The 27,831-nt window shown below is 43.9% G+C and overlaps 2 protein-coding genes across 9 annotated transcripts in view; one reads left to right on the forward strand and one right to left on the reverse strand.

Moving 5' to 3' along the window:
* Positions 1–19,948, reverse strand: part of MAEL (maelstrom spermatogenic transposon silencer) — a 34,835-nt gene extending 14,887 nt beyond the window's left edge. The window contains exons 1-8 of one of the 6 annotated variants that reach the window (XM_053310384.1): positions 19,461–19,942; positions 18,293–18,376; positions 16,786–16,876; positions 14,715–14,870; positions 14,271–14,312; positions 11,411–11,535; positions 3,649–3,703; positions 3,419–3,560 (exon numbers count right to left, since the gene is read on the reverse strand). In XM_053310384.1, the coding sequence (XP_053166359.1) occupies positions 3,419–3,560; positions 3,649–3,703; positions 11,411–11,535; positions 14,271–14,312; positions 14,715–14,870; positions 16,786–16,876; positions 18,293–18,376; positions 19,461–19,592 (827 nt within the window). In that variant the 5' untranslated portion in view covers positions 19,593–19,942. Of the gene's footprint in view, positions 1–3,418; positions 3,561–3,648; positions 3,704–11,410; positions 11,536–14,270; positions 14,313–14,714; positions 14,871–16,785; positions 16,877–18,292; positions 18,377–18,850; positions 18,970–19,019; positions 19,310–19,405; positions 19,431–19,460 lie in introns of those variants that run through there. The other 5 variants (XM_053310387.1, XM_053310388.1, XM_053310389.1 and 2 more) reach the window with 5 other exon arrangements.
* ILDR2 (immunoglobulin like domain containing receptor 2) overlaps positions 19,344–27,831 on the forward strand; it is a 104,374-nt gene continuing 95,886 nt past the window's right edge. Inside the window, exons 1-2 of one of the 3 annotated variants that reach the window (XM_053310381.1) lie at positions 19,938–20,017; positions 21,859–22,062. The gene's annotated coding sequence lies outside the window, so the exon portion shown is untranslated. Of the gene's footprint in view, positions 19,376–19,936; positions 22,063–27,831 lie in introns of those variants that run through there. The other 2 variants (XM_053310382.1, XM_053310380.1) reach the window with 2 other exon arrangements.

The following is a 27,831-nucleotide window of genomic DNA, read 5'->3' on the forward strand; positions in this document are numbered from 1 at the left end:
CCATACAGATAAAAGACTAAAAGATTCCAGCACCACCTGCAGGGAGGAGGAGGAGAGTGGTGGCTGACAATTCTCTACTGCAGGCGTGCTCAACTTAGGCCCCCCAGCTGTTTTTGGACTACAACTCCCATAATCCCCAGCCACAGTGGCCAATAGCCAGGGATTATGGGAGTTGTAGGCCAGCATCTGCAGGAGGGCCAAAGTTGAGCAGCCCTGCTCTACTGAGAGGAACAAAGACGGCTGTGGGTCAACCAGACCCCTTAACTCTTTAAGTATGCTGTCCAAGATCTGAGAGATTGCCATGACTACAAGTCAAATGATCATTATCCCTTCTTGCTCATCCACAAGTGAACAAATGAGAATGTTAGACACAGCTATGTGAGCTGTGATATGAGTCTCTAGGAAGGCAAAGGGGCCCTGGTGCTTGCCTGATAAACAATGAAAAATGTATCTATCTAATCTGATAAATAAGCACTTGAAGACTTATCTCTTCACCCAAGCACTGGTTACACAGATGGTTTTGATAAGAGACAGTTGGTTTTCAGGACCACAATTCAGACTCTCTTAAAGGAGACCTATTGGCAAGGAATTGATTGTGTCTCAATAGGACTGGAAAAATGCATTTGACAGAAGTCTGACAAACCTAATCGGTGGGGGAGGGGGGAGTAAATGACCTAAAAGATCAGATTTGTTTTATGTACTGCTTTCAAGTTGGTGGCCACATGAGGCAAGGCTTTTTCTGTTGTGGCTCCTTCCTTTGGAATTTTAATCCCAGGAAGACTTGTTTTGCCCCCTTCCCCGATTTTACATGTCTAGCATAAAAATGCTTTTATGTCAAGATGAATTCTAGTGTCACAAACCGATCTGTAAGTGAGACTATAAGAACATAAGAGCAGCCCTACTGGATTAGGTCCAAAGCCCATCTAGTCCAGCACCCTATTTCATAGAGTCCCCCTAGATGCCTTGGGAAGCTGCATGACCAGCATACGAAGGCATGCCCTGTCCTCTGCTGCTAATACTCCTCTTCTACAATTGGTATTCAAAGACATCCTGCCTCAGAACATGGAGGTAGCCCATGGCTATCAATACTAGTAGCCACTGACAGACCTATCCTAGGTCTATGCGGAGGTATGGGATAGAAATATTTTAAATAAAATATGACTAGATGGCTTTAATAGACTTGGTGGGTTGACTCTCAGAATTGTAATGAGCAATTGAAAGGATTTAATTTATTTAAAAGAATAGATGCTTATCCAGTGGAGAGAATCTATGTAAAAATAAATGAAGGAAACAAACACGTTATAGTTGGAGACTATTACAGACTGCTATACCAAACAGAGGACAAGGGTGATAGGCTCCCGAAACAAGTTACAGCTGTTTCAAGAAAGCAAGGATTAGTAGTAACCGGCAGGGAGTGGGACCAAGTACCCTGAAATCTGTTAGAGACACGTTCTGCTAATGATCCAACAAATTCTTGACATGCCTTGTTGAAAACTTTCGTTAGAAGGCAGAGGAAGGAAAAAGGATACCCAAAGAATAGCCAAACCCACAGTGAAAAGTTGATCAATGAGGTTGAGTCAATGGGAACTATGGCAGAAAGTGACCAAATGCTGAAATTTTTTATCTTATGGAAAGCTAAGTGAGCTTAGTGAAACCTACCTTGGGTTTTAGGAAAAGCTGATTTTAATAAGCTCATCAGAAAGGTGTTAGGTGAAGAGTCAGAATTTCAGATCAAAATCAATAGGATTTTTCCTGACCAAATTCTTGTCTACCTTAAATGAGTTCAAGTCTTCAGAGCTGGATGAATTGCACCCTTTGGTACTAAAAAATCAGGGCAATGAAGATGGTTAGGACCTGGAAAACAAGCCCTTTAAGGATTAAATGAACAGCCTATGTTCCAGAGAGTAAGAGCTGGTCTTGTGGTAGCAAGCATGACTTGTCACTTGAGCTAAGCAGAGTCCATCCTGGTTGCATATGAATGGAAGACTAGAAGTGTGAGCACTATAAGATATTGCCCTCAGGGGATGGAGCCGCTCTGGGAAGAGTAGAAGGTTCCAAGTTCCCTCCCTGGCATCTCCAAGATAGGGCTGAGAGAGATTCCTGCCTGCAACCTTGGAGAAGCTGCTGCCAGTCTGTGCAGACAATACTGAGCTAGATAGACCAATGTTCTATGCTTCTACGATCCTGTTTGTACTCTGGAGAAAACTGATGGAGGACGCCATAGCCTCTTCCACATATAGGGCATTCTGCTACCCCTGAGGGAGATTTAAATCAAACAGGCCTGAATTACAGGACAGATTTCAGTTGACCAGTGGAAGTTTCTTAATGGAAAGAATAGTTCAACACTGGAACTATCACCTGGATGGGTGATCTTCCTCACTGGAAGTTTTCAAGCCAAGGCTGGATAGCCATCAAGTGCAGAAGTTCAAGCTCTGGGTTTTCTGCATTTTGTAAGGGACTGGACTTGGTGGCCTACAAGACCCCTTCCAGGTGCAATACTGTGCATACTTGCCTTTCAGGCAGAGGTCTCGCAAAGTGATTTACAGGCTATTAAATGTTACCGGGAGGCTTTGCAGACAGGGCTTCTACCCCGAATCTCCTTCAGAAGAGAGTGTGCGCGTTCACACACCAGCCAAACTTACCCCAGAGTCCCTTCAAGATCTTTGGAACCACTTCACACACAAATTGGGCTTTGTCTTATGAATTCTAGCTTATCTCGAGTTATTTCCAGGTTTTTAAAATGCTGGTTTTAAGATACTTTTTCTGAAAATGCCGGAGCAAATAGGGAGAGGCACTGACATAGAATTATTAGCATAAGAAGGATACTGTTTTTGAAATGCAGATATAGCTCTTTAGTAATCTCTCTCCCTTCCCCCCACCCATTGGCTAGAAGGAAAACACAGAGGCATGCCATGTAAACTTGCAAAAACAAAAACTGGGAGCAGAGGGGAGGGGCTGCTTCCCTCAATAACACAATTGTAACTAGAAGTGGCTTCACTCAACATTTTCCCCGCAGCATGAAGCCATGTGCGAATAACTCCCAGGTTTCAGGCTGCAGGGTTAGCGGGTTTTAAAGCTGTAGGCACAAAGTAAACAGCCCGGAGGAGGCCCCTGGCGATGACTCCTGCAGGGGATGAGGCTTCCCTTCTTTTGGCTCACAGATGTAAGAGTGGCACTTGAGAAACATAATATTCCTGAACTTAGAATAATTCTAATTTCCATCCCTTTCCTCTCTGAAATCTCAAAGTTTGCTTTGGAATATGTCATGCACTGGTACAGTATATATGAGCTAATAACCTGTGCAACACCATTTCACTGATTTCATGGTCAAAAGGATCTTCTCAGTCTGGACACTATACAGCGTGTATGTGCAATTATTATAACTTGGGTATAAATTTATACTAGGTATACATTTTACCGAGTATTGCTGGAGTAATCCCACATGGAGGCATCCAATGTGTTGCATACCCAAGTCTTAGAAGGCTCCTTTTGAAACTTCTGATGATACAGCTCTACTACAAGGTCTTCCACACTGAGAAGTTCCAGTTCATTAACTCTACCTAATAAAGAAGTATATTTTAGGAACATCTGAAAATGCAGAAAAATCCATCTAAACGTCTTTCCTACTGTAAAAGAAAGCATTCTCACCTGCTTCCCTAGCCATGTGCTTCAGGCACCAATTGACCCTAAACTGGTCATCAGACTGCAAAAAAAAGAAGTAGTCAGGATTCAAGCATTCATTGTAAGTCAAAGAACATGAAAAAATGAGGTCTTCCCTAGATCTCAGTGTTAAGTCTATTCTGGTTACTACGTTTACGTGCATGAATCCAGCTCTGCTGTTCTTGGAAGAGTTAACTTTACAGCAGAACAGGCTGTAAACAGAAACAAATCTGTAAACAGAAATATTTTCTGGACAGAAGCTTCTTTCCAGTTAAATTTCCACCTATGAGAAAGGAGTATTAGTCACTCACTCACCGTGAAGGCTTCTTCTAGCTGCTGTTGTGGAAGACATCTTGTGTGGGTTATCATCCTGAGCTCGCTCCAGAGAGGCAGGACTATGTAAATAAGCTACCAAGCCTATAAAAGCCTTGGGAGGATAGTCCCTCCCAGTTTAGGTTGTCAAGCTAAGCTTCTAGAAAGGAAGAGGTACAAGTTGTAGTTAATACAGTTATCAGCATAGAAAAAACAGGTCCCAGTAGTCCAGATGTCCTGGGTGGGTCGAGATGTCTTCCACAACAGCAGCTAGAAGAAGCCTTCATGGTGAGTGACCAATGCTCCTTTCTCAGCTGCTGTGGGAAGACATCTCGTGTGGGACATGCCATAGCTGATAGACCCTGAGAGGGAGGCATCCCAGCTACTGGGGAGGAAGAACGTGCTGGAGAACATGCCTGCCAAATGCAGCCTGAGAAGAGTGCAGCAAGTCAGTTTTATAATGTTTTGTGAAGGTCGATGGGGAGGACCAAGTTGCTGCTCTGCATATTTCCTCCAAAGGTGCGTGGGTAGAAAACACTGCTGTTGAGGCTGCTGCTCTTCTAAAGTGGAATACGCTGTGATCTTCAATGGTGTAGGTAAGTGTTGGACTTCAAAAGCCAATGCAATGCAGGCTTTAACCCAGCGGGCTAAAGTGGCAGCCGATACTTGCTGACCCATGGTGGAAGGCAAGAACGACACAAATAGACAGTCTGTAGCTCTAAAGGCTTCCGTTCTGGATAAGACAGGTTTTCAAACAGTGCCTGACATCCAACTTATGCCAGTCTTTTTCCTTTGGATGTGACAGTTTGCGAAAGGACGACGGTAAGATCAGATTTTGTGACCTATGGAAAATAGAGGCAACCTTTGGGAGCACTGAAGGATCTGGAATCAGAATAACGGAGTCTGCTGAAAATATACAGAACTTGGGGTGAGCTGAAAGAGACTTAAGTTCTGAAATCCTTCTGGCTGAAGTAATTGCCACGGGAAAAGCCAATTTCATTGATAAAACGCGTAGAGGAATTGAACGTATAGGCTCAAAGGGAGGAGCATGAAGCACCCACAGCACCTTGTGAAGTTCCCATGTTGGGAACCTGTGGACCACTGGTGGAGAAACTAACGTAGCCCTTGGGATGTGCACGGACCGGTTCGGAGGCCATTCTAAAGGCCTCCAGACCGGTCCAGACATGGGGTGGTTTTGGTTCGGGTGGGGGGTTCCAAAAGAGTACGGGGGGGCATTACTCACCCTCTCAAGAATGGCGCCGTATTTCATTGAGTAAGCGGGCGGCATACCTCCCTGCCGCCTGCTTCATTCCCCCTCCTCTCTGCGCGGCTTCTAATCCTCCTCCCTTTGAATACTCAATCGGGCGGCAGGGTATCTCCCAGTCCCTGCCGCCCGGCTCTTCAATTCCCCCGGCTCGGCTGGCGGCCACCCCCCGCAGCCCCAAGACCCCTGCTGCCCCTTCCCTTCCCATACTCAAGGGGTCGGCAGGAGAACTCCCCTGCCGACCCCGTCCCCTTCGCCGGCTGGGCTGCAAATGGCTTCTAGGAAGCCTTCTGCGCGCCTGCGCAGAAGGCTTCCTAGACGCCATTTGCAGCCCAGCCGGCGAAGCGAGCAGACGGCAGGGAGTTCTCACGCCGCCCGCTCTCTAAAGTCTGGGTCTCAACTTGAGAGAGCGGGCGGTGGGAGAACTCCCTGCCGTCCGCTCGCTTCGCCGGCTGGGCTGCAAATGGCGTCTAGGAAGCCTTTTGCGCAGGCGCACAGAAGGTTTCCTAGAAGCCGTTGCAGCCCAGCCGGCGAAGGGGACGGCAGGGGAGTTCTCCTGCTGATCCCTTGAGTCAGGCGGCAGGGACTGGGAAATACCCTGCCGCCCGATTGAGTATTCAAAAGGAGGAGGATTAGCAGCCGCGCCGAGAGGAGGGGGAATCAAGCGAGCGGCAGGGAGGTATGCCGCCCGCTTACTCAATGAAATACGGCGCCATTCTTGAGGGGGTGAGTAACGCCCCCCTTATTCCTTCTTGGAACCCCCCACCCCAGTGCCGGACCGCAGCTCCGCGGTTCCGTGCACACCCCTACATAGCCCCTCTCAGAAATCTTTTCAGGTGGGGGTGAGAAGACAAGTTTTTTCCCTTGAATTACGCCAGAAGAGGACTTAGCGCAGCTGCATGGCACTTGATTGTGTTCACGCTAAGACTCTTGTCCAAACCCTCTTGTAAGAAGGCTAGAAGTTCAGGCAAGGAACATGTATCTGGAGATTGTTTTTGTCTGCCGCACCAGCGCAGGAAAACTCTCCTTGTAGATTGGTATATTCGGTTTGACGACAATCGTCTAGAAGCCAAAAGAGTATTCAGGGTGCTTCGTTCATAACTCTGGCGACTGAGGATGTTACGCTCAGTCGCCAATTGGCAAGCTTGAACCAGCTGGGATTGTGGTGCAGAATTGGACCCTGGCTGAGAAGATCATCTGAGTCCAGAAGGAAAAAGAGACCGTGCACCGCAAGATAAAGAGTCTCGGTAAACCACGGACGTCAAGGCCAATATGGTGCGACCAAGAGGACCTGTGCTTGTAACAGACAAATGTGCCGCAACAACTTGCTCAGGAGTGGAACCAGAGGAAACGCATACAACAGGCCTGGAGGCCACAGGGCTGACATGGCGTCCACTGCTTCTGCCTGGTGATACAGCAATTGAGCGAAAAAACATGGTAGTTGGTTGTTGAGACTGGATGCAAAGAGATCTACAAGAGGGCAACCCAGCTTCTTGGTGATTTGTCTGAAGACTCTGGGATTGAGCTTCCACTCTGCAGGATGAAGCTCCTGACGACTCAACCAATCTGCCTGTACACTGAGAGACCCACTGACATGGTGAGCTATTATTGATGTCAGATGGTTCTCGACCCAGTGTAGTAAGAGCGTCACCTCCTGGTGGAGCGCATGAGACCTGGTTACTCCCTGTCTGTTGACATGCGCCTTGGCTGTCATATTGTCCGTACGGATTAGAATGTCCTTTCCCCATACCAGGAGCTTGAAGGCCAATAGAGCCAAGCGAATGGCCCTCAGTTCGAGCCAATTCATGCTATGTTTTCTTTCTTCTGAGGTCCATGTGCCTTGAGCTGAATTGGACAGGCAGTGAGCCCGCAGCCGTGAAGGCTGACATCTTTTGTTAAGATGATTCTGGGCGGATCTAGGAACGGTCTCCCCCTGTTAAGGTTGTGACGAGTCAGCCACCACCGCAGAGAATCCTGCATGTGACATGGCAGAGACCCCCTCCTGGGACTCTTGCTCGCGATGTCTTCCTGGAAGAGTAGTAGGAACCATTGTAAGGGGCAAAGGTGGAAATGCGCCCAGGGAACAGCCTCCAGAGTCACCACCATCAGTCTCAATAGTTGGGCAAGGGTTCTGACTGGAATTCTTCAAAGTGATAGCATGTCCTGCATTAGGCCAATGATCTTCTGTTTGCGTTCCTCTGGAAGAAAAAGCTTGTCCTGTATCATGTCGATGAAAACCCCCAGATGCTGCAGCCGAGTAACTGGAGATAGGTGACTTTTGGCTTCGTTCACTATGAAGCCATGAGAGTCCAGGGCATCCAAGGTGATGTTGATGTCCCTTTTTGGCATCTCTTTTGACTGAATGAGCATATCGTCCAAATAAAAGAACAGTTTGACCTTTTGCAGTCGAATGTGAGCTACCGGGGGGCCATTATTTTCGTAAAAATTCTTGGCGTTGAGAAAAGGCTGAAGGGCATTGTCGCATACTGGTAATGGTGCCCCTGGTAGCAGAAATGAAGCAGATGTCTGGATCGCTGATGAATTGGCACATGGAGATAGGCCTGTCAAGTCGATTGACGACAAGAGATCCCAGTGATGTAGGTTTCCTGCAATAGAACCAAGGTTTCCATGCGAAACTTTCTTTTCCGTACCCATCGGTTGAGGTATTTCAGTTCTAATACTGCCCTGAAAGTAGCATCTCTTTTGGGCACGGTAAATAAGATGGAGTAGATTCTGCAATGACGTTGATCCTGAGGAACTGGTTCTATGGCAGAGATGGCCAGAAGATGTCTGATGGCCTGCTGTATGTTTCAGATGGGACTTGGACCAAGGAGTGGGCATGAACCTGTCCCTGGGCCGGGATGTTAATGTGATTTCTCAGACTTGCAGCACCATCTCCAGGACCCACTGGTCCGACACTGATCCTTCACAAGCATGAAAGAATTGAGAGAGGCAACCTCCTACTTCTGACAAGTTACAAGGTTTGATGGGGCCTGGTTTGTTGCCTAAACTGTTGCTGCTTATAGGCGGCAGACCTGTTATTAAACTGTGGTCTATTCCAACGTTGCGGAGGATCCAGTTGTCTCTGTCCCTATCGTTGTTTCAAAGGTAGGGACGAAAGGACCGAAAGGGCTGATTGGTTCTTTTGTATGGTCGCTTGTCCTCTTTCCTTGTGGCTGAAGGCAGGGCCTTTTTCTTGTCCTTTGTCTCAATTAAAATGTCCTTGAGGACTTCATCCCCAAAAGGGTTGGTTGCTGTAAAGAGTACCGTGGATAGATTGGACCTAGACGCCGCGTCCACCTGCCAATGCTTTAGCCAAAGTGTCTGTGGCCACATTATTTGCTGTTGCCCAGGCACCAAAACGCACGGAATCCAGCGTTGCATCTGCTATGAACACTTGAGCTTTTTGTAATTTCAGAGCAATCTCTCTGCCGGGCTGGTTTTGGTGGAGGAGATTGCAACAGTTCATCAGTCCAAAGCAGAGATGCTCTTGAGACTATAGAAGCAGCAATAGAAGCTCACACTGAGAGCGATATGCATCCATTGTTCTTTTTTAGATGAAACTCAAGCTTCTTTTCTGTTGGGTCCTTAAGAACCAACTCTCCATCCCGGGGAAGAACTGCCCCTGACGTAAGGGCTGCGACATGAGCATCGACCGAAGGGGGGGGGGGCAGGGGTCTGAAAAAGATTGGTTGCCATGTCAACAAATGCATAGTGCTTGTTAGCCAAAGACGTAGTCTTTTTCTGGATAGCGGTTGCCTACCATTCTTATTTCAATACCTCAGAGAAAGTCTCAGGTAATAGCTCTGGGTTAGATGTAGTCGGAAGCACCAGAGATTCCCTAATTGGAGTTGTATTGTTTTGTAAACCTTCTATTGTTAGACCTAAAGTATGCAAGGCTTTAACAAAAAGGTTAGAAAAATCTTCAGACGGGAACAACCTGTGTGAATAAGATGAGGGTTCTGCTCAGTTCCCATCTGACCATTTCCCATCCTCCCTATCTGTATCTGTGGGATCATGCCCCAGTCCCAAAGGATCCCTTCCTCTCCCAGAGGGACTCTATGGGGTCTGTGTTGGCATGGGATCCACAGGTCTGTTTGGTCAAGGATCAGGAGAAGCATAATTCGAGTCCTCGGAAGAACGGGCAGGGGAAGGCTGTTTAGGTTTCCTCCTGCGCTCCTTTTCCATGTTGGCTTTATCCTTGTGTGTATGTTTACGTTTATGACTTTTTTTTCTCCTTTTAGGTGAGGAAGAGCCAGAGCCAGACCCTGAAGAGTCTGAGGCAAAGGAAGGAGACGAGTGGGGGTGTTCCCTACACCTGCGGCACCTTCTGAACAAACACTGGCTTTCCAAAGTGGTAGATATAACAGAAGTAAACCACTGGCGCCACTCAATGGATATTTCACCTACGGGTGGAGGGAGTGAAACAACTGGGTCCCTGGGTGGTTCTGTCCCTCCCGGGGAGACTGGCCCACTTTGACCCTGACTCACCGGGATCAGTGTTGGTGGAATGACGAACCCGACCTGTTGAACAGGCACCTGAGGTTGTGGTGGAGGTTGTTGGTTGCTCCCCCGCCTGGGCTGATTCGAATTGGTTGTTGGGCGATATCCTCCTTTTCCAACCCAGACGACTCAGAGGGGGTTGCTGCACCCAACTCCAAATCCACAGTTTTTCCTGCCCTCGCAGAACTGAGCAGCACCATCCCAAGAGCCTGGGCTAGCTGCTCGGGGTTAACTAAAGGAGAGACTGGGGGTTTGCGCTTTCACACTTTTCAGCCGCCACCCCGTTGGAAGTCTGTAGAACCCTGCTCGTCGTCTCTCTCAGCCATGCCCAACGAAGGCCCAGAGGCCTTGGGCAGGCTGCTTTCCACAAACACAGTGGTGCAGGGACTTAGCTGCTTTTGCTGCCGAAGCTGCCTTTTTAGCCTTGGCCATAATGCCCTGTAATATGCTGGCCCCTCTAGGCTCCATTAGGCAGGGAAAGCAGGTAAACAAAAGCGGGAGGAGAAAGACGCGGAGAGGATTAGCGGCAAGGGATGATAGGGCAGCAAGAATAAGAAGCTGAGAAGACCGAGGGGGTTTTTGTTGGTTTTTTAAGATACAGAAAAAACTGGAGGCTTGAGGGAAGGAACAAAATTACCAGATGAAGAGAGGAAAGAAGTTGGGAAAGGCTTGTTCTCTGACTACTCTGGAGTTCTAGCAGGACGAACTAAACTGGGAGGGGCTATCCTCCCGAGGTTTTATAGGCTTGGTAGCTTATTTACATAGTCCTGCCTCTCTGGAGCGAGCTCGGGATGATAACCCACACAAGATGTCTTCCCACAGCAGCTGAGAAAAGTAGCATGAACAGAGTAAATGCATGCTCAGTTGAAATATTGATCAAACAGCCAAGTTTGATCAAAGCAGGAGACTCCTACAAAGTTCTATGGTGTACTAGTAAGAGCAGAGGTAAGGGGATGGGTGAGCATCTCAAGAATTATTGACAAATAGATTCAGGATGTGGTTTTTGAAAAGTGATTTGTTTTTGGACTCAGTGCAGTAGAGATGTGGTGTCACTGGCTTTAGCATACTGAAATAACTTAGTTCTTCAGACCATCAGAAGCAAGGTCAGATAAATTTGGTTTAGCAAGTATGTACACAAGTTTAGATGGAAAAATTTATTTTTATAAATAAAGTTGGACTGGGTCTGTTTGACTCAACAATCAATCCCTAATAACAGCCAAACTTGGATGTGCTATTCTACCAAGTACTAAAGGCTCTGGAACCAAAAGAGACTAAGGCACCTGCCAGTGCACAGCACAGGGCACCCTATTTCCTCCCCTTGCAGTCTTGGAATGCTCCAAGGCTAAAAGAAGATGCCAGGCCTGTGCTCAGTCTTCATAACCTATGGAGGACAAATACCAAGGCTCTCTTGCAGCCCCATGTTAGATTTAGAGGCTGGAAAGGAATAAGCCTCCATGGGCTGCTCTGTTGAGGCTTTCTCATCCATGAGTGACAGTTATATATAGTTGTAGCTTCCAGGCTGGGAGGTGTCACTTGGGAGACAAGCAGGCAAGTTACAGATTGAAAACCTCATCCCTGTTAACTTTTCCTGTGAGAAATATTTAGGCAGAGATTTGACTACTACTTTCTGAAAAACATGAACCATTTATGTCTAAAAGTGCTAAACTCTACCTTACAATATACAGGTGGCCAGCTGTTCCGGCGTGGCTGAATAAACATGTACAGATCATGCAACACAGAATGCTCTGTAGTTGCAAATTCAAAGCCTGATATGGGAATCCGGTGTGAAGCATCACCTAATCGAAAGAATATAAAAGTGTCAGAAAGTGGTTTCAAAGTCATCTACACACATGCACTGTAGTTACAGTTCACAAAACTGTACTTAATACTTAAACATCTCCTTTAAAAAGTTGTCTTAAGTATCTGAAAACAGGGAAATGAGCCAAGTCAATCCTAAATGTACATAAAGGAGAGCTATAAACACGTTCCATAATAAAGAAGGAAAGGTTGTTAGAACTAGGGTATCTTCTTTGAAGAATGTGTCAGTCAAGGCCCATACAATTATAATGAAAACAGCTAGACTTAATTACTTTAAAGAGTTTTCTATTCAATATTGCTTCACCATACTGCAGCGTTTTTCACTGTAAGGACCAGGGGTCAGTGGTGGCTCCCATCAACCCTAAGTGCAGCCCCACTTGACTAATTGCTTATTAGGCCTATGCAAAGCTTTGACCAATGCCTAATCCTCCGCACAGTACCCCTGGCACTGTGTAGAGACTATAATTCTTACCATGCAGTGATGTACTTTGCCCAGTGCTGGTGGGAGATGCTCCTTTAAAGGAAATGGAGCCCTCTTGAGCCACTGCGCCATCTTGGAAGGCCTGCAGAGAGTATTAGGCAGTTGGGAAGTGTAGCCCTTGCCAGTGCTTTCCTCCCAGAGTTCTTAAGAGAAGGCTCCATTTCTTAAAGGCCCTCCCAGCACTGAGAAAAGCACAGTACTATGCAGAGATCAGCACAGGAAATGGCTCTTACATTGAAGGTTTTTTGCCAGTGACTTCCACTTGAAAAATATTGAAGATCATTGCCATACTGCCTAGCTTGGGGTAACCAGACAGACATATTTAAAGTTATGTACAGAGAAACGTAGTTTAGGTCTTCACTGAGAGGTAGTCCCCTATTTATTTATTTATTACATTTATTTATTATCCGAAGAACTGCCACACAGCCCTGTGGAAATGTATGCCAAATACTTTATACCAGTTAACATTAATCAGATCCAAATCTATAGGGTCTATAAGCCTCAAATATGAGTTGGGTCACACTGAATAAAAATTAAAAATGTGAATTTAGTTCCCCATCCTCAAGCGTCAGCTTTAGCAAGGCCTTCTTTATAAAATTACCCAGCTTAAAATGAAATCTGAACTTAACACCTCTTAAACTTCTTACTATAAATATAGTCCTTTAACATACAGCCCTGCTATAAATGGCTGCTCTTACTGTAAAGGACCATGATAAAAAGTATCTTTGCCAGCTATCATGCAGCACAATTGTTCATGTGCTTCTATTATAGGTTAACAGGGGCCAGAAACAGCATGTCACCACAAGTGTCACCTTCTGATCCATCTAGGTGACTTTTTACTCCTTCATGCTTACAAACTACCTTATGTCATCTGGCTCAGAGGCAGAACTCTACCTACCAAAGGACATGGAAATATACTTTCCATTTTATGGAGTGCTACAAGAGCAAACAGGCACTTTTTTAAAGTGGCGATTCTCTTTACTTAGCAGGGGACAGCTATGTAAACTGCTTTGGGGACTTTGGTTGAAAAGCAGTATATAAATATGTGTCATGTTAGAACTGCCTGCTTAGGAACTACTGGTCTGTAGCAGAAAGGGAAACTAAAGCCAAAGGGAGGGAAGGAAAAAGCAACACTTTCTAGTGTTGAGTCCAACCAGCACCACTCTACAAAAAAATCCATCATAGCTACATGTTTTGAGAGGCACACCCCATTTGGGAACATTCAGAGTAGGGATGTGCATGAATCATGATCTGAAGAGTGGTTTGTAACACATCCCCTGCACCTTTAAAATGGAGCGCAGGTGCAGATCTGCTCCCCTGCTGCTCGCCACCACTTCCTGAATCAGCAGCCATGTGTGTGCTGGCATTGCATGGGGGCAGCCTGGGGAGAGCACCGCCGTGCATGAAGATAGCTTGGAGGAGCGCCGCTGATTCAGAAAGTGGCAGCGAGCAGCAGGGATGCACCTGCTCTCTTCTATTTTAATGGTGATGTGTTAAAAATCGCCCTTCAAATTGTGAGTCGTGCACATCCCTAGTTCGGGAAAAGTCGAAGCACCCTGAGCATCCAATCCAAGAGCAGGGCATGTGTGCTGGCTCTGTGCACCTCTGAACTCTGCTAGAAAGGTTGCAAAACAATTACTACTGCCAATTGCATCATCACTACCACTATTTGTCCTTTCCTACTAACGGGAGAATTGTCACTGCAGTGATGGTGCAATTGTTGGTAGTGACAAGAGCCTCTGCAAGCTTGCTAGCAGTGTCTGTGGATTTGGGGATGCATGGAGCCAGTGCACATGGCCTGCTCTTGGATCAATAGGACACTGTACAGTATGTAAGCCACTGTAACAAAAAAATACAAGGCCTGGCTGCCAGAGTGAAGCAACGTTGGATATTTCTATTGTTCTAGCAACAAATCAGTATGCAGATTTAGAAAATATCTAGCACAGAACATTTTGAATTAAATCCTTGATTGAAGTCAGCCTTTTTTCCTTGGTGACTTAAAAATCAATCAATGAATTAATCAATCCCTTCCAAGTCTAGTTAATTCCATCACGTCAACATTCTACTCAGGACATCTTACAATAGGACATTAGTGAGATCCTCTAGGAAATCTGGTCCAGAGCATTTATACTGTAAATGGGATGGCTCAAAAATGATTGGATGAACATACATGAATTAAAGAAAGATAAAGCTATCAATCTACAAATTCCACTCTACTTGCCCAATACCTACTTGCTGCCTGGCAATGAAATCGAAAGCCCCGTGGCACTTCTCCTGCAAAAAAAACCCAGAAAGAAACCCAACTTTTTTTTTTTGCAATGCCAAGCTGTTAGTAGATTTCATGTTCTTAAAATACTGTTCACTTTCTTGTACAGTGAAGGTTTAGTATTCCAAATTCTTTTACGTTCATTTTATTTTTTTAACCGAGTAACTATCTGGATAGCACCCAGAGACAAGGAAATAGGCACAGAAGTGTACCGGAACCTTAATTTGGCAGCTTCATGCTTTCTGTTGATATGTGAAGTACTTAGTATATTTAAATTTTCAACTCATTTTTAGTAGTGCAAGAAATTAAAAATGCACCTGAATTTGAAAGCTTTATGTTGGTACAGGACAGATTCTTTTCTTCCATTACAAATGAAAGACAAATTTATTCCTTCCTTCCCACAAGCTCACCAGGATCTATAAAATGATGAAAGTCTTCAATGATGCCATCCTTAAGTGAGTATTTGACACAGCCAATTTCACAAGGAAGAAAACGCTGATTGGTGTGAGGAGGCAGCACTCCATGGCTGAAAATATTCAGGAAGTAGAATGTCGTTTCAAGCACAACTGCAAAGATATTTTGAACCAGGAAACATAAGTAATACAATAAGAACAAGATTTACTGTCACTACTATTTTAATGTAACTGGATGTTATACAATTTCTGTAGACCACCATGCAGGGCATTGCACCTAACAGGAAAAATAAAATTTATCGATGAAAAAACCTTTAAAATGAATAAAATCTGTTCAAATGACTAAACCAGAATTCCCTGAATATTGCTTTTCCCAAAGATAACTAGATTAAACCTACATGAAAATGTTTCTGTGATTAGGATCTCAAACTATTCTAATGGCCACTTAACTTGCGCGCTTGATGCAATTCAAACCTATAAGAGTTAGTTTTAATACTACCTGCAATTTGACTCGTGTAGTAAAGGAATAATGAATGCAAGAGAACAAGTGACATTGCAAGTTTTAGATGCATGAATGGATACTTTTATATTTGCAAGAGCCATTCATGAACAGCCTAGTAGAAGCTCCCTTAGCCAAACAAATCCATATAGACTGCACACACTGAACCTATTTATTGCGCTTGAAGAAGCAGCAATTGCTGCAGCAGAAGTATAACCATCAGGGAGTACAGATTGTAAAACATGCAGTATTTTGTGCATGCAACAATGAGATACTATAAAAGCTATATAAAATGTGATTGCACATCAGGAGTTGTGAGAGAATGGATGATGTTGAAATGTCACAATCATGTACTGGATATTTCCTGACAATGAAAAATTAATACTACTTCTTATCCCCACCACACCCACAATTATGTGATATTTTGGAAAGCAGTCTTTAGAAGTATCATACTTCATTCACCTACATTGAAAAGTGTGTAACCAGAAAAGTTATTTTAGAAAAGAAGGAACACAACATGACTATCTGCTCATCTAACATGAGCAAGCACACAAAGTTCTCCAGTGCATTCCCTCTATAATCCAAAGACCTCCCATTCATTTTCAGCTGCAATAGTATTAATTTGTCATGTATCAGTGCTACTTCAAATCAGAGGACCATGTTTGGGCACACTGTGAATGACACTTCAGTTCACTTTGCACGACAAAGCAACATTGCAGTGTCTAATAATTTTATCCAATGCAAGACTTGTCCTCCATTTAGAATCATTTGTGAATAACAATCTACAACAGAAACCAGTAATGTAAAATCACAGGGATAAAGCACAATACATCTCAACCAAGTCCAGCGTACGTGACATAGTGCTGTATTATTGAACAAGTACAATTTTTGGCTTTGCATGATAGATTCAATTCACATTACCACTGTCCAGTGTTCCCTCTAACAGGGAATCCCAGATGTTTTTGACTATAACTTCCATAATCTGAAGCCAAAGGCCACTGCAGCTGGGGATGCTGGGACATCTGGAATTCCATTAGAGGGAAGGCTGCCACTTTCTATTTCACTTACTGTTGCTATTCTTTGAAAGTTTTTTAAAGTTGCTCTTCTCAGCAGCTTAGATGCTTCAGCCTCCTTTATAACACATAGCTCAGCTGCAAATGCCACTATAGCCTTAATTTTTTATGTGAAGCACCCACCCACCCTCATGCTGAATGGTTCCTCCTATGACATTAATTCCAACAGCCCAATATCTGGATTTTCTTTTTATTTGTCCTATGTCCATCTAGACTTTCATGGTCCCTTTTCTTCCTTGCAAAGCTAGCTACCAGTCTCCCACCAGCAGACTACTTCTAGTCAGATACACAAATACAGCAAATATGTATATACTGCTTTTCAACAAAAGTTCCCAAAGCAGTTTACATCGTGTGAGCCTTGTTTGTTTCTGTCCCCACAATTGCTTTTCCTTGGATCAAAAAAAAAAAAAGGCAGACCTGTTTGCACTGTCCTCCATTCTAATCTAAATATGGGGTGAACTGCTCAAGCATCTAGGGTGTTCTTACAATACTTTACCTTGATCATGCTCTCCAGTGGGACTGGCAAGATTTGCAACAGGATCTTTCTGAGTATGTATGGGAGGAGGGGGCGCGACCTGGCCCAGTGACTAAGAAAAGGTTAAACAATCAATCAGTTCATTGTGTTCTGAATCAAGGAAAAAACACAACACAATCTTTCCCTATCTCCGTGGAACAAAGCACATGTTATGTCAAGCACATGCTTAACACTGGCATGCCGCCCGAGCAGTAGTGTACTGGAGGGGCGGGGTATAAATATTTTAAATAATAATGATAATGCTTGGTATTTATTTTTACAAAAACAGCAGCGAGTGGGGAGGGGGAGAACCAGGATCATCCTGTAGCTGCAGCCATGATTGCCCTAGGAAGAAAGTTTCCATTGGTATTAAATGATCTAGCCAAACTGAGACCAATACACACATAGAGCCACGTCGAGTTAACACATGAGTTAACACATCGAGTTAACTATGAGCTAAACCACGAGTTGCTCCTCAGACGATCATTCCAGGGAAGTATTGGATCACTGGGCTCAAACAGTGTGATAAATGGTTACACCAGTTCCCATGTCAATGGCTGAGATATCACACAGGAACAGAGCCACAAACCAGATGTGCACATGGAGGTTTCCATTCTCTAAAACAGTCCCTCTATATGATCCCAGAAGCAGCCCTATACAAACTTAAAGCAGTTAGGGAGTTCCTGATGTACAACCCCATTATTGTAGTGTTTATAGATTGTGAGCCCTCTGGGGACAGGGATCCATCTTATTTATTATTTCTCTGTGTAAACTGCTCTGAGCCATTTTTGGAAGGGCAGTATAGAAATTGAATGAATGAATGAATGAATGAATGAATGAATAAATAAATAAATAATAAAACATAGTAGATTTAAAGCAGCTGAAGTCTAGTTAATCTAGATTTAACGTTGACATACTATCCTGAGATACAGCTAAATCAAGTATTAGCCAAAGATTTACAAACATCACTCAAAACCTTACAATGCATTCTGTCTCTGTTTAATGAGACAGCAATGAAGAAAACAAATGCAAAAATTGCTTGTGTATAACTCAGGCTTGGGAATTTTGACCACACTACAACTGTTGCTTTACTTATTTTTCAAACAATTCATTATTTAATCCCCTAATTCAAGAATAGCTGAACCGACTCCTTACTCAAAGTACTGTAACCATAAAAAGCTAACTGGAATATAAGAAATATATTTCAGTTATAAGAATATAAGTAAAACTTAAAGGACAGACTAGAATAATGGCTACTGCTGGAACACCTGTGCAGTGATCAACCTTTCCCACCATGTCCTTCCTTCCACAAATGCATTAACTCTGCAAAGCTGCTATTATTTTGCTCCTCTGATCCAATAGTTCTTCAGTTGTGGAATCCTTCTGATTTATTATACAATTATTCCAACTTGCTAGAGGCCTTAAAGTAGAGAATGATATATAGCAAAGTAAATGTTTCCACTCCAGATTCCAGGTTCATTCTTTTTACCTTCTTTAATGTCACTTCTGATTTCTTAGCTTTCCACTGACGAGCCATTTCCACATACTTTTCTTTTTGTTCCTCAGTCAGCATCTTGAAGTAAAATTAGGATTACATTGGCTTTTCCAACATTTCCTTCTAACAAGACAGAAAAACTTCCCCAAAAAACATAGCTATCAAAGATCCAGAAACAAACACTTTTCATCCTTAATTTTGGGGAAATTAAGTACTGTACAAGCTAAACACTCACTTAAGTCAATGAGACTTTTAAAAGCACTTAACGTTGCTTGAATTGTGACTAGTAACATCACAGGTCATTATCTAATGCATGTGTTTTTAGATGCAAGCCCCACTGAATACAATAGTTATTTCTTCCAAATAAACATGCACCGGTTTACAGCTAAATCCTGAGCAAGTTCATATAAGTGTTACACTTCTATTGTACAGTATCAAAAATTCAAAACATTTAAAATGTGGTTAAGTGTGGGGGGAATTTAACCACGTTTTTTGTTTTCTGTAAACAGTAAAAAGCTGCATTCTATTAATTATTCTATTACTCATATTCACCATTAATACTACTACGGATCCATTTTTTTAAAAAAGCATTCTGTGCACACAAACTAAGTCGGACAGCAGTAACTCAGGGGAGTTTCTACCCCTCTGTACCCAAGTGATTCAATTCAATCTGCTGGAGCAATTAAAGGCCTGCATCCTCCTTGAGGCGTTCCCGACCCACTTTTGAATACTTGTGAACGGTAACGCAGCAGTTGCTCGTTGCAGACAGATGCCTTCCTTCAGCACGACCCAAGAAATAAAAGCACGCCCTACTTCAGGGATGAGTTTTACAGTGAGAGTTTACAACTTCTGTGAAAAAAATATTAAAGGTTTGCAGGCACAGAGTAACAACCGGATAGGATTCTGCCTGGGCGGGAAAAAGGGAGCAGAGCATTCCCACGCACTCCCAAACTGGCTGAACAGTCAACACGGCAGAACCGGGCGGTCTTATTTTGTTTTAAGCTACTGTGCGCCTCTGGGAGAAAAGTGGGATGAAATTTTCTTGCTCAGTGGGTATTACTGAGTTGCCCTACTAAGGTTAGTTGGTCGGCCCCGGCAGCTACGCACCCGCCCCAGCCAGGCCCAACAAGCGCACACAACCCCGCCCTGCTGGATCCCTCACCGCCCAGTCCGCAGAGCAGTGCGGGATGGCGTCGGCCACGCCTGTCACAGGCAGGCCGCGCCGCTTCAAGGCCGGCAGCTTCTCCAACACGAAGAAATAATAAGCATTGCGCGCGCCTTTCCGGTTCGGCATGGCCGCCCACGGTGTTGGGAAGCCTCACACGACTGAGCAACGAGGAGGACTCAACACGACTAGGGAGAGCCTGACACTACCTAAAGCCCAACGAGCGCTGTAAGAGAAACCGCCCTCTCCGCTCTCTTCTCCAGAGAGAGAAAAAGGCCAAGCGCTCGCCCTCGTCGACGCCTTTTAGAGAGCCGCGTATTTGCAAGCCCAGCGGGGCTGCACGTGCGCGCCACTAGCGGGCGACGGGGGAAGGGGCGGGGCTTACGGTTTAAAAAGCAAACCAAAGCAACCGCAAAAAGAAGAAACGTTCCTTGTTTCTGTTCAGATTGGCGCGGGTGGGCGGGAAGCTTTGTTATGATAAGGTCTCGGGGCGGGGCGGGGCAAAATCTAGCCACAAATGGTGGTTAGCGCCGCTCAAAGATTCTAAAATCTGCGTAAGTGGCTCTGGTGGGCGTATCCTGTGTGGTCTTCAGTCTCGACGCCCAATCGCCACAGCCCGTTATTGTACCTACCTATAGGAGTAGTAAGCTTGAGCCCCCGGGTCATGTTTGGGGTAGTCAGTCTCTTTTCCGGTACTTTTAACAGCTGTTCATCTCCCTGCTGGGACAAAGCTTCACTTGCCTGTTATGTCATCTCTCTCTAGTGTTGCAGAAACAAGTAATTTAGGATTGGGATTTATTATTATTATTATTACTATTACATTTATATCCCGCTCTTCCTCCAAGGAGCCCAGAGTGGTGTACTACATACTTGAGTTTCTCTTTCACAACAACCCTGTGAAGTAGGTTGAGAGATGCCTGACTGGCCCAGAGTCACCCAGCTAGCTTCATGGCTGAATGGGGATTTGAACTCGGGTCTCCCCGGTCCTAGTCCAGCACTACAACCACTACACCACGCTGGCTCTCGTTAATGACTCGCAAGTTTTACATTTTTACTTTATATACCCACTGTCTTGTTATGAATATATCTGTTTAATGCAGGTGGCTGAAGCACTACTGGTATTTGTAGGAGGTGTTTTATTTGTTAGTACTGTGTGGTTTTCCAACAGGAGATGAAGGCTACTGTTGTGTTCAGAAATTCTTGCTGAGGTGTAAACTTTTTTTTTTTAGCGAAAGGCATAAATGGCCTTATTAATACAAGCAAGTCAAAGGGGAGCAAAATAATGCATTTTTTAAAATCCAGACAATAACTGAACACAAATCTGACCTTGCTTCTCACCCTGCAATGATTAAATTCAGAAATGGGGGGAGGGGGTTTACCATTGCCATCTCCCGCACAGTATGAGATGTTGCCTTTCAGCATCTCCCTATATTGCTGCTGCCTGATATAGGTGCTTCCCATAGTCTGGGAAACATACCAGCGGAGATTCAAACTGGCAACCTCTGGCTTGCTAGGCAAGCTGCACCACTGCACCATTAGGTGGCTCTCAAAGCTGCTACACTTCAGCAAAAGACTTCAAAGAAAGATGTCTGTGTGAAATTGCTAAATGAGAATTTTCAACAAATTTGACTTTATTCAATTTAATATCAGCAACTTTATTTGTTGTCTGCCCCATAACAGTTCTTCTCTGGGAAGCTCACAAAATATAATAATATAATAAAACATTCAGTTAAAACACATTACAATAATTCAAATAAAACACATTACAATTCAAATAAAAGATTACAATAAAATGGTTTCATGGTTGCTGACCATGCAAAAATGGTTGCAAATGGCTGCCGTGCATGTGCAGAGGCCATGTGCGTGCTGGCGTCACACGGGCAGCTGGGGGAGAGCGCTACTGATGCACGAAAGTAGAAAGGAGCACCACAATTAAAGAAGTGGTGGTGCACGGTGGAAGAGCAGGTATGGACCTGCTCTCCTCCATGGACCACCTCATACCTCCATCTTAAAGAGATGTGCTGTGATTCGGCATCTGAATCACGTTTTGTACACATCCCTACTAAAATTTGGCTAAACTTCAGAGGCCACATTGGATGGAGTGCCCCTTTTTTGCCAAGAGTAGTGCATGTGAAGAATTGACTCAGAAATAAAAAGTTTAGTTAAAAATTATTTCTATAAATGTTGCTTGGTTTCAGAATTAATGAGTTAAAGCTTGTCAACTGCTTTCAGGTACTTGGATTGACAGGAGGAGTTCTATAGATGTCAGAACATTTGCTTTAGAGTAAGTGGGAAGTTAATTGTCAAGGAAGAAGCTGGGAGAAAGGGACTCAGACTGAAGGATAGTGAACTGTAACTGTTGTGCTCTGAACTGTTTTTGTTTTTGTTTTGAAAGGACCATCGGTTGTTTTGTTTCTGGTTCTGTTTCTTTGTGAAACAATACATGCTCTTTATTTTCAAAATATTTGGACTTTCCCTGTTGGAGTAACACTCCATGGGCCCTATGAAGGGCAGTAGATACTGGAGGAGAGGACAATTGAAGATAAATAGTGGTAGTGGATACAGGAACTGTCACAACGCACATGAGAGCTGTTAACATGTGAGTTTTATTGTATGTTATGGAGCCAGGTTACATTGTAACGGTTTCAGATGTTGTCATCTCTTTTTGCCTCTTTAAAAATCTCTTCTAAATAATGAATGTATTACTTAAATGATTATTTAAGTATATTACTCAACGTTCTAGTTTTCTTTGTCTGCAGAAGTTTTTACTGCCTCCCCCCCACCCCACCATTCCAGGCTCCTGTATGTTTAACAGCTGCACAGGCAAATGTTTAGTAGGGATGTGCACAAATTGAGTTTTTTAATTCAATTTGTGCCCCAAACAAATCACCCTTGATTTGTTTTATATCCAAATCTACTCCCTCCAAATCACCTCAGATTCGATTTGTATTTGCTTTGATTCAATTTGGATTCAGACCAATTCAGACCACTTAACAAGGTCCTAGAGGACCAAATTTGGGTGGTGGGTAGGTCCCCATGGGTGCCACCTACACCCAAATTTCAAGGCAGTGGGACACTTGGTTGATTTTTGATGAATTATTTTAGATTTTACTGATTTTGAACATTTCCGCCATAGGAAACAATGGGGATTCAAAGTTGCCATATCCTAACCCTAACACGGATCCCCAGCTTGCTTTCTTTCTTTCTTTCTTTCTTTCTTTCTTTCTTTCTTTCTTTCTTTCTTTCTTTCTTTTAAAGCTAAGCGCTAGCCCTTGTAGAAGTAGAATTATGGAGCAAAATGTTCAGTCATTATTTTTCAAGTGTTTGGATTCTTTGGTGCATAATAACTTTTCTTCATAATGAATCCCTATGAGGATTCATTGCACACCTTCATTTCTTCTGTTTATTTTGACTATCACTGGACAGTGTGGACTGTCAACTGCCATGTGCCAAATACACCCCCCACCATCTGCAAGGCAATGGGCTTGTCATTTTAATTTTTAGGAATATTGAAATGTTTAGATTCTTTGGTGTCTAATAACTTTTCCTCATAATTAATCCCTATGAGGATTCATTATATGCCTTCGTTTCTTCTGTTCATTTTGACTATCATTGGACAGTGCCAACTGTCAACTGCCATGTGTAAACTACACCACCACCATCAAAACCCACCCACCCCCGCCACACACACACTGGGGTACTCAGTTTATTTTTTAGGTATTTTTGAAATGTTTAGTTTCTTTGGTGTCTTCATTACACACCTTCATTTTTTCTGTTCATTTTGACCCCACTGCTTTGCAGGTGGGAGTGCAGAATTAGTGGGATCCCATGTTCCAACTACCCCACAAGCCACTGGGTACTCAGTTTATATTTTAGGAATTTTTGAGGTGTTTAGACTCTTTAGTGTGTAATGAATCTTCATAGGGATTCATTATGAGGAAAGGTTATTAGACACTAAAGAGCCTAAACGCTTGAAAAAAAATCCTAGAACATAAACTGAGTACTACCGCACTGCCTTGCTGGTGGGAGTGGGTTGTCGTTGGCTTATGGCAGTTGACAGCTGCCACTGTCGAAAAGAGAGTCAAAATGAATAGAAGAAATGAAAGTGTGTAATGAATCCTCATAGGGATTCATTGAGGGGAAGTTATTATACACCAAAGAATCCAAACACTTGAAAAATAGTGACCACATATTTTGCTCCATAACCACTTCTACAAGGGCTAGAGCTTAGCTTTTTTTTTTTTTCCCTAATGAAAGCTGAGAATCTGGGGAACTTAATAGGAGGGATTCTTTTTATACCTGAATCTAGCCAATGGACCACAGGGGTGATTTGTTTTGTCTCCAAATCACCCGAATCAGTTAGATTCGGGTACAAATTGATTTGTAGCCAAATCAATTTGCACATCCCTACTTTTTAGTGGGGAAAACATTTCCCCAACATGGAAAAGAAACTTTACATATGTTTAATATGCTAAAAAGGTACAGGAGCCCTAGAACAAGTTGGCAATGGCAACCCCTATCTTCTACATCAAAATTCCGTAAGTGTGTATGTGTTATAATAAGGACACTTTTGTTAAGTGCATTGTATGTATCTAGTTGCTACATTGTGCATATTGATGTCTCACTCACATGTTCAATTTTGTTGTGCTTCTTTGGGGCATGGAAAGCTGCCTGATCCTGAGTCATCCCGTTGGTCTATCTTAGTGGCCATGGCTTTTTAGGGTTTCAGACAGGGGACACACCTCCATACTCTATCAGGAGATGCCACCAGGGACTGGAACTGAGACCTTCTGGATACCAAAGCCTTTGCTATACCATAAAACTAGTATCATGCCTCTTCTTGGGTACCTTTAACATAAAAGTTTCCTTAGCTGGCAGAAGACGAGACCCTTCTGTTATAGGGGTATCAACCCTTCCCTTACCCACTGATGTTTTGGGGGGAAAGAATTAAGACTCTGTGACTCAGCTAGTTTGAAAATGCTGAGAACCTAAAAAGCACTGGGGATGGAAGTGCTGCTGAAAGATCACATTTTCAAGCACCTCAGTGGAATGGGGAGCAACAGAGTCTCAGGGCATTTCAAAGGAAAAGGTTCTCAGTATTTGAGGAAAAAGTTAGAGGCAGATTATCTGGTCTCACACTGTGCTCTTTCCCCCACTCCCTGAAAGAATTCATGTTGTGGCTAAATCCCTGTAACTGCTCCTTCCATGGCAACTAACAGTCTGATCAGGCTTCCTCAGATATAGCTGGAATTTGCTTAAGAATAAATTATATGGTGGTTAATCTGAAGAAATACTGCTGAACTGTCAGTGCAAACAGATGTACCCACCTGTAGGAGTTCCTGCATCTTTTTTTCTGATGCAGGACAAGCCTTGCTGCCCTTCTGCCCAACTTTGCTCCCGTAATGGCATCCATAGGTAGCTCTGAATCCAGCACTGATCCAGGTGGGTTTTAAGCTTTTTGTTTTTAATTCAGGTAGCTGGTGTGTTTACATGGTTAAACACCCATTTTATGCCCTTAAAAAAAATCTAAATACATTTACTGTCATGGTGGTGCCAATTTGGTTAAAATGAAGAGCCCTGAACATTCTATTGGTCATAAAATCTGAACTGTCTGTCCAACCTGCCTGAAGGTTTGCAGATGTCAACTAGGCAACATCACACCTCCAAATCTTGTGCAAATCAGGGCGCTTTCCAGACTATACCCTACAACGGGGTCAGGAAGCATCTCAGAAGTGTGTTTCTACACTTCCTGCATCTTGACACTGCAGTCCCTATGCAGACAGCAGGATGCCGTTCACATATCCTGTATCGTATATCCTATGTGAAAAAGTTGCTGCTTTTTCGGGTTGTTAGTTGCTGCGAGACTGCTCCCCCTGCTGTTTACATTCCAAATGCGACTTGCCCGAATGGAAGCATTTTGCTGCTGATGAGCAGTTAGTCTGGAAAGCGCCCAGATGTAAAATGGCAGAGATGTAGCAGTTTAAATATTGCCCCTTAAATTAGAAAACAAACGCTGGCTACGTTTTTAAAAAAATCCAGGTTTGCTAAAGCATAATCCTGTGTTTATGCTTTAAACACAGGTGGTGGGGATCCATCCAGTATTTCCTGAATTATTAGCCTCAGAAGTCCCCATACGAACAGCAGAGTAAAAATAGCTATGGGTGCAGATCAGCACTTTTGCTCACTGAGATTCTGAAACCACAGCTGGAAGCGAAAAGAAAGAGTGACTTCCTAGTTCTGAATGTAGCTGCTTGATAAAGAGAATCTCAAAGCACTCTGGCACTCCTAAATTAAACAAGCATAATCTTCTCCCTCCTTTCGCCTTGATGGGCTTTTGCTTCTTCCTTCTCTAAGGCAGTGGCAAGGTGGTGGGGTGCCATACAAGAGCACAGGAGCTTGTGGCAAGGGAACATATGGCAGAACAAGGTGACAAATGGACTTATGAGGGAATGCAAGGTAGTAGGTGGCATGGGTCTTGGGAGGACATGCAAGGCAGCAGCAAGGTGGCAAATCAACTTGGGTGGGCATGTGAGATAGTGGCAAGGTAGCAAACAGACTTATTAGGGAATTATTTTCTTATGAGGGAATGTGGGAGCAAAGTGATGGGCATAGCAAGGGCATACAAGGCAGGTCAGACTGTCTTTAAATGTGGTGTCCTACACTGAAGGTATATTGCCTCCCACGAGGACCTAGAATTCTATAATTGAACATGAACTTTCTGCATCGAAGGTGTACTGCCTGTGAGTATGGAGACTTTGTTTAGCTAGCATAGGTAAGAGTAACTGTTATGTTTCTCTTTCCCACATTGCCAAGCCAGGTTTTTATTTTCAGAAAGCCCAGGCATTCAGTAATCCAAAATCATTTGGTATAAGATGAGAGTTAAGATGCTTTAAATTTTTGTTTGTATTCTAAAAAGCATAAAAAATTGAAGTTAAGGTGCCCATCTTAACTTCCATGCAATATAAGCTGTAAAGACTGTGTATAGTTTTGTACATTATGCTGGCTTTAGAAATTAGGCTATATGCACTCATGCTTTGCCTTGGTTTTTCACCTCAAAGTTGGGCTGGGCAGAGATGTATCCAGGCAGAAATTTAAAAGGTGCAGTTTTCCCAATTACTTGCTAGAGATGCCCCCTGCTAAATTTCTGCCTGATCAATCTCTATTAAGTGTGTATGTAGGCATTAAAATAGACACTAAATTTGGATATTGTGGTATCTTTGGAAGATAGCGTTAACATAGATACCAACATTCAACTGGCAGACATGCAGCCTGATACTATAGTTTTACCAAAATGTCCACTGCTGTGCCATTGCTTGCACCAATGCGACATTGTCTGTAAATTGTCCTTACTCAGAAGCAGTTCAGCAGCAACCTTAACATAAGAACAGCCCTGCTGGATCAGGCCCAAGGCCCATCTAGTCCAGCATCCTGTTTCTCACAGTGGCCCACCAGATGCTGCTGGAAGCCACAGGCAGGAGTTGAGGGCGTGCGCTCTCTCCTGCCATTTCTCCCCTGCAACTGGTTCTCAGAGCAATCCTGCCTTTTGAGACTAGAGGTGGCCCACAGCCCTCCGACTAGTAGCCATTGATGGACCTCTTCTCCATGAAGTTATCCAAACCCCTCTTAAAGCCATCCAGGTTGTTGGCTGTCACTAGGTCCTGTGGCAGAGAGTTCCACAAGTGGATCACGCGTTGTGTGAAAAAGTACTTCCGTTTGTTGGTGCTAGACCTCCTGGCAATCAATTTCATGGAGTGACCCCTGGTTCTAGTGTTATGTGAGAGGGAAAAGAATTTCTCTCTCTCCATATTCTCCAAACCATGCATGATTTTGTAGACCTCTATCAGGTCTCCCCGCAGTCGTCTTTTTTCTAAGCTAAAAAGCCCCAGGTGGTGTAGTCTTGCCTCATAAGAAAGGTGCTCTAGGCCCCAGATCATCTTGGTTGCCCTCTTCTGTACCTTCTCCAGTTCAACAATGTCCTTTTTAAGATGTGGTGACCAGAATTGTACACGGTACTCCTGGTCGCACCATAGTTTTGTATAAGGGCATTATAATATTAGCCGTTTTATTTTCAATCCCCTTTCTAATGATCCCTAGCATTGAATTTGCCTTTTTCACAGCTGCCGCATATTGAGTCGACACTTTCAACGAGCTATCCACCACGACCCCAAGATCCCTCTCCTGGTCAGTCACCGACAGCTCTGATCCCATCAGCATATACTTGAAGTTGTTGTTTTTCGTCCCAATGTGCATCACTTTACACTTGCTAACATTGAACTACATTTGCCATTTTTTCGCCCACTCCCCCAGTTTGGAGAGATCCTTAGAACACTGAAAGAATCATGTGTGCAGGCACATGTAATGAGCACGA

The sequence above is a fragment of the Hemicordylus capensis genome, chromosome 3 (genome assembly GCF_027244095.1).
Source record: "Hemicordylus capensis ecotype Gifberg chromosome 3, rHemCap1.1.pri, whole genome shotgun sequence".
In the NCBI taxonomy this organism is placed as follows: Eukaryota; Metazoa; Chordata; class Lepidosauria; order Squamata; family Cordylidae; genus Hemicordylus; species Hemicordylus capensis.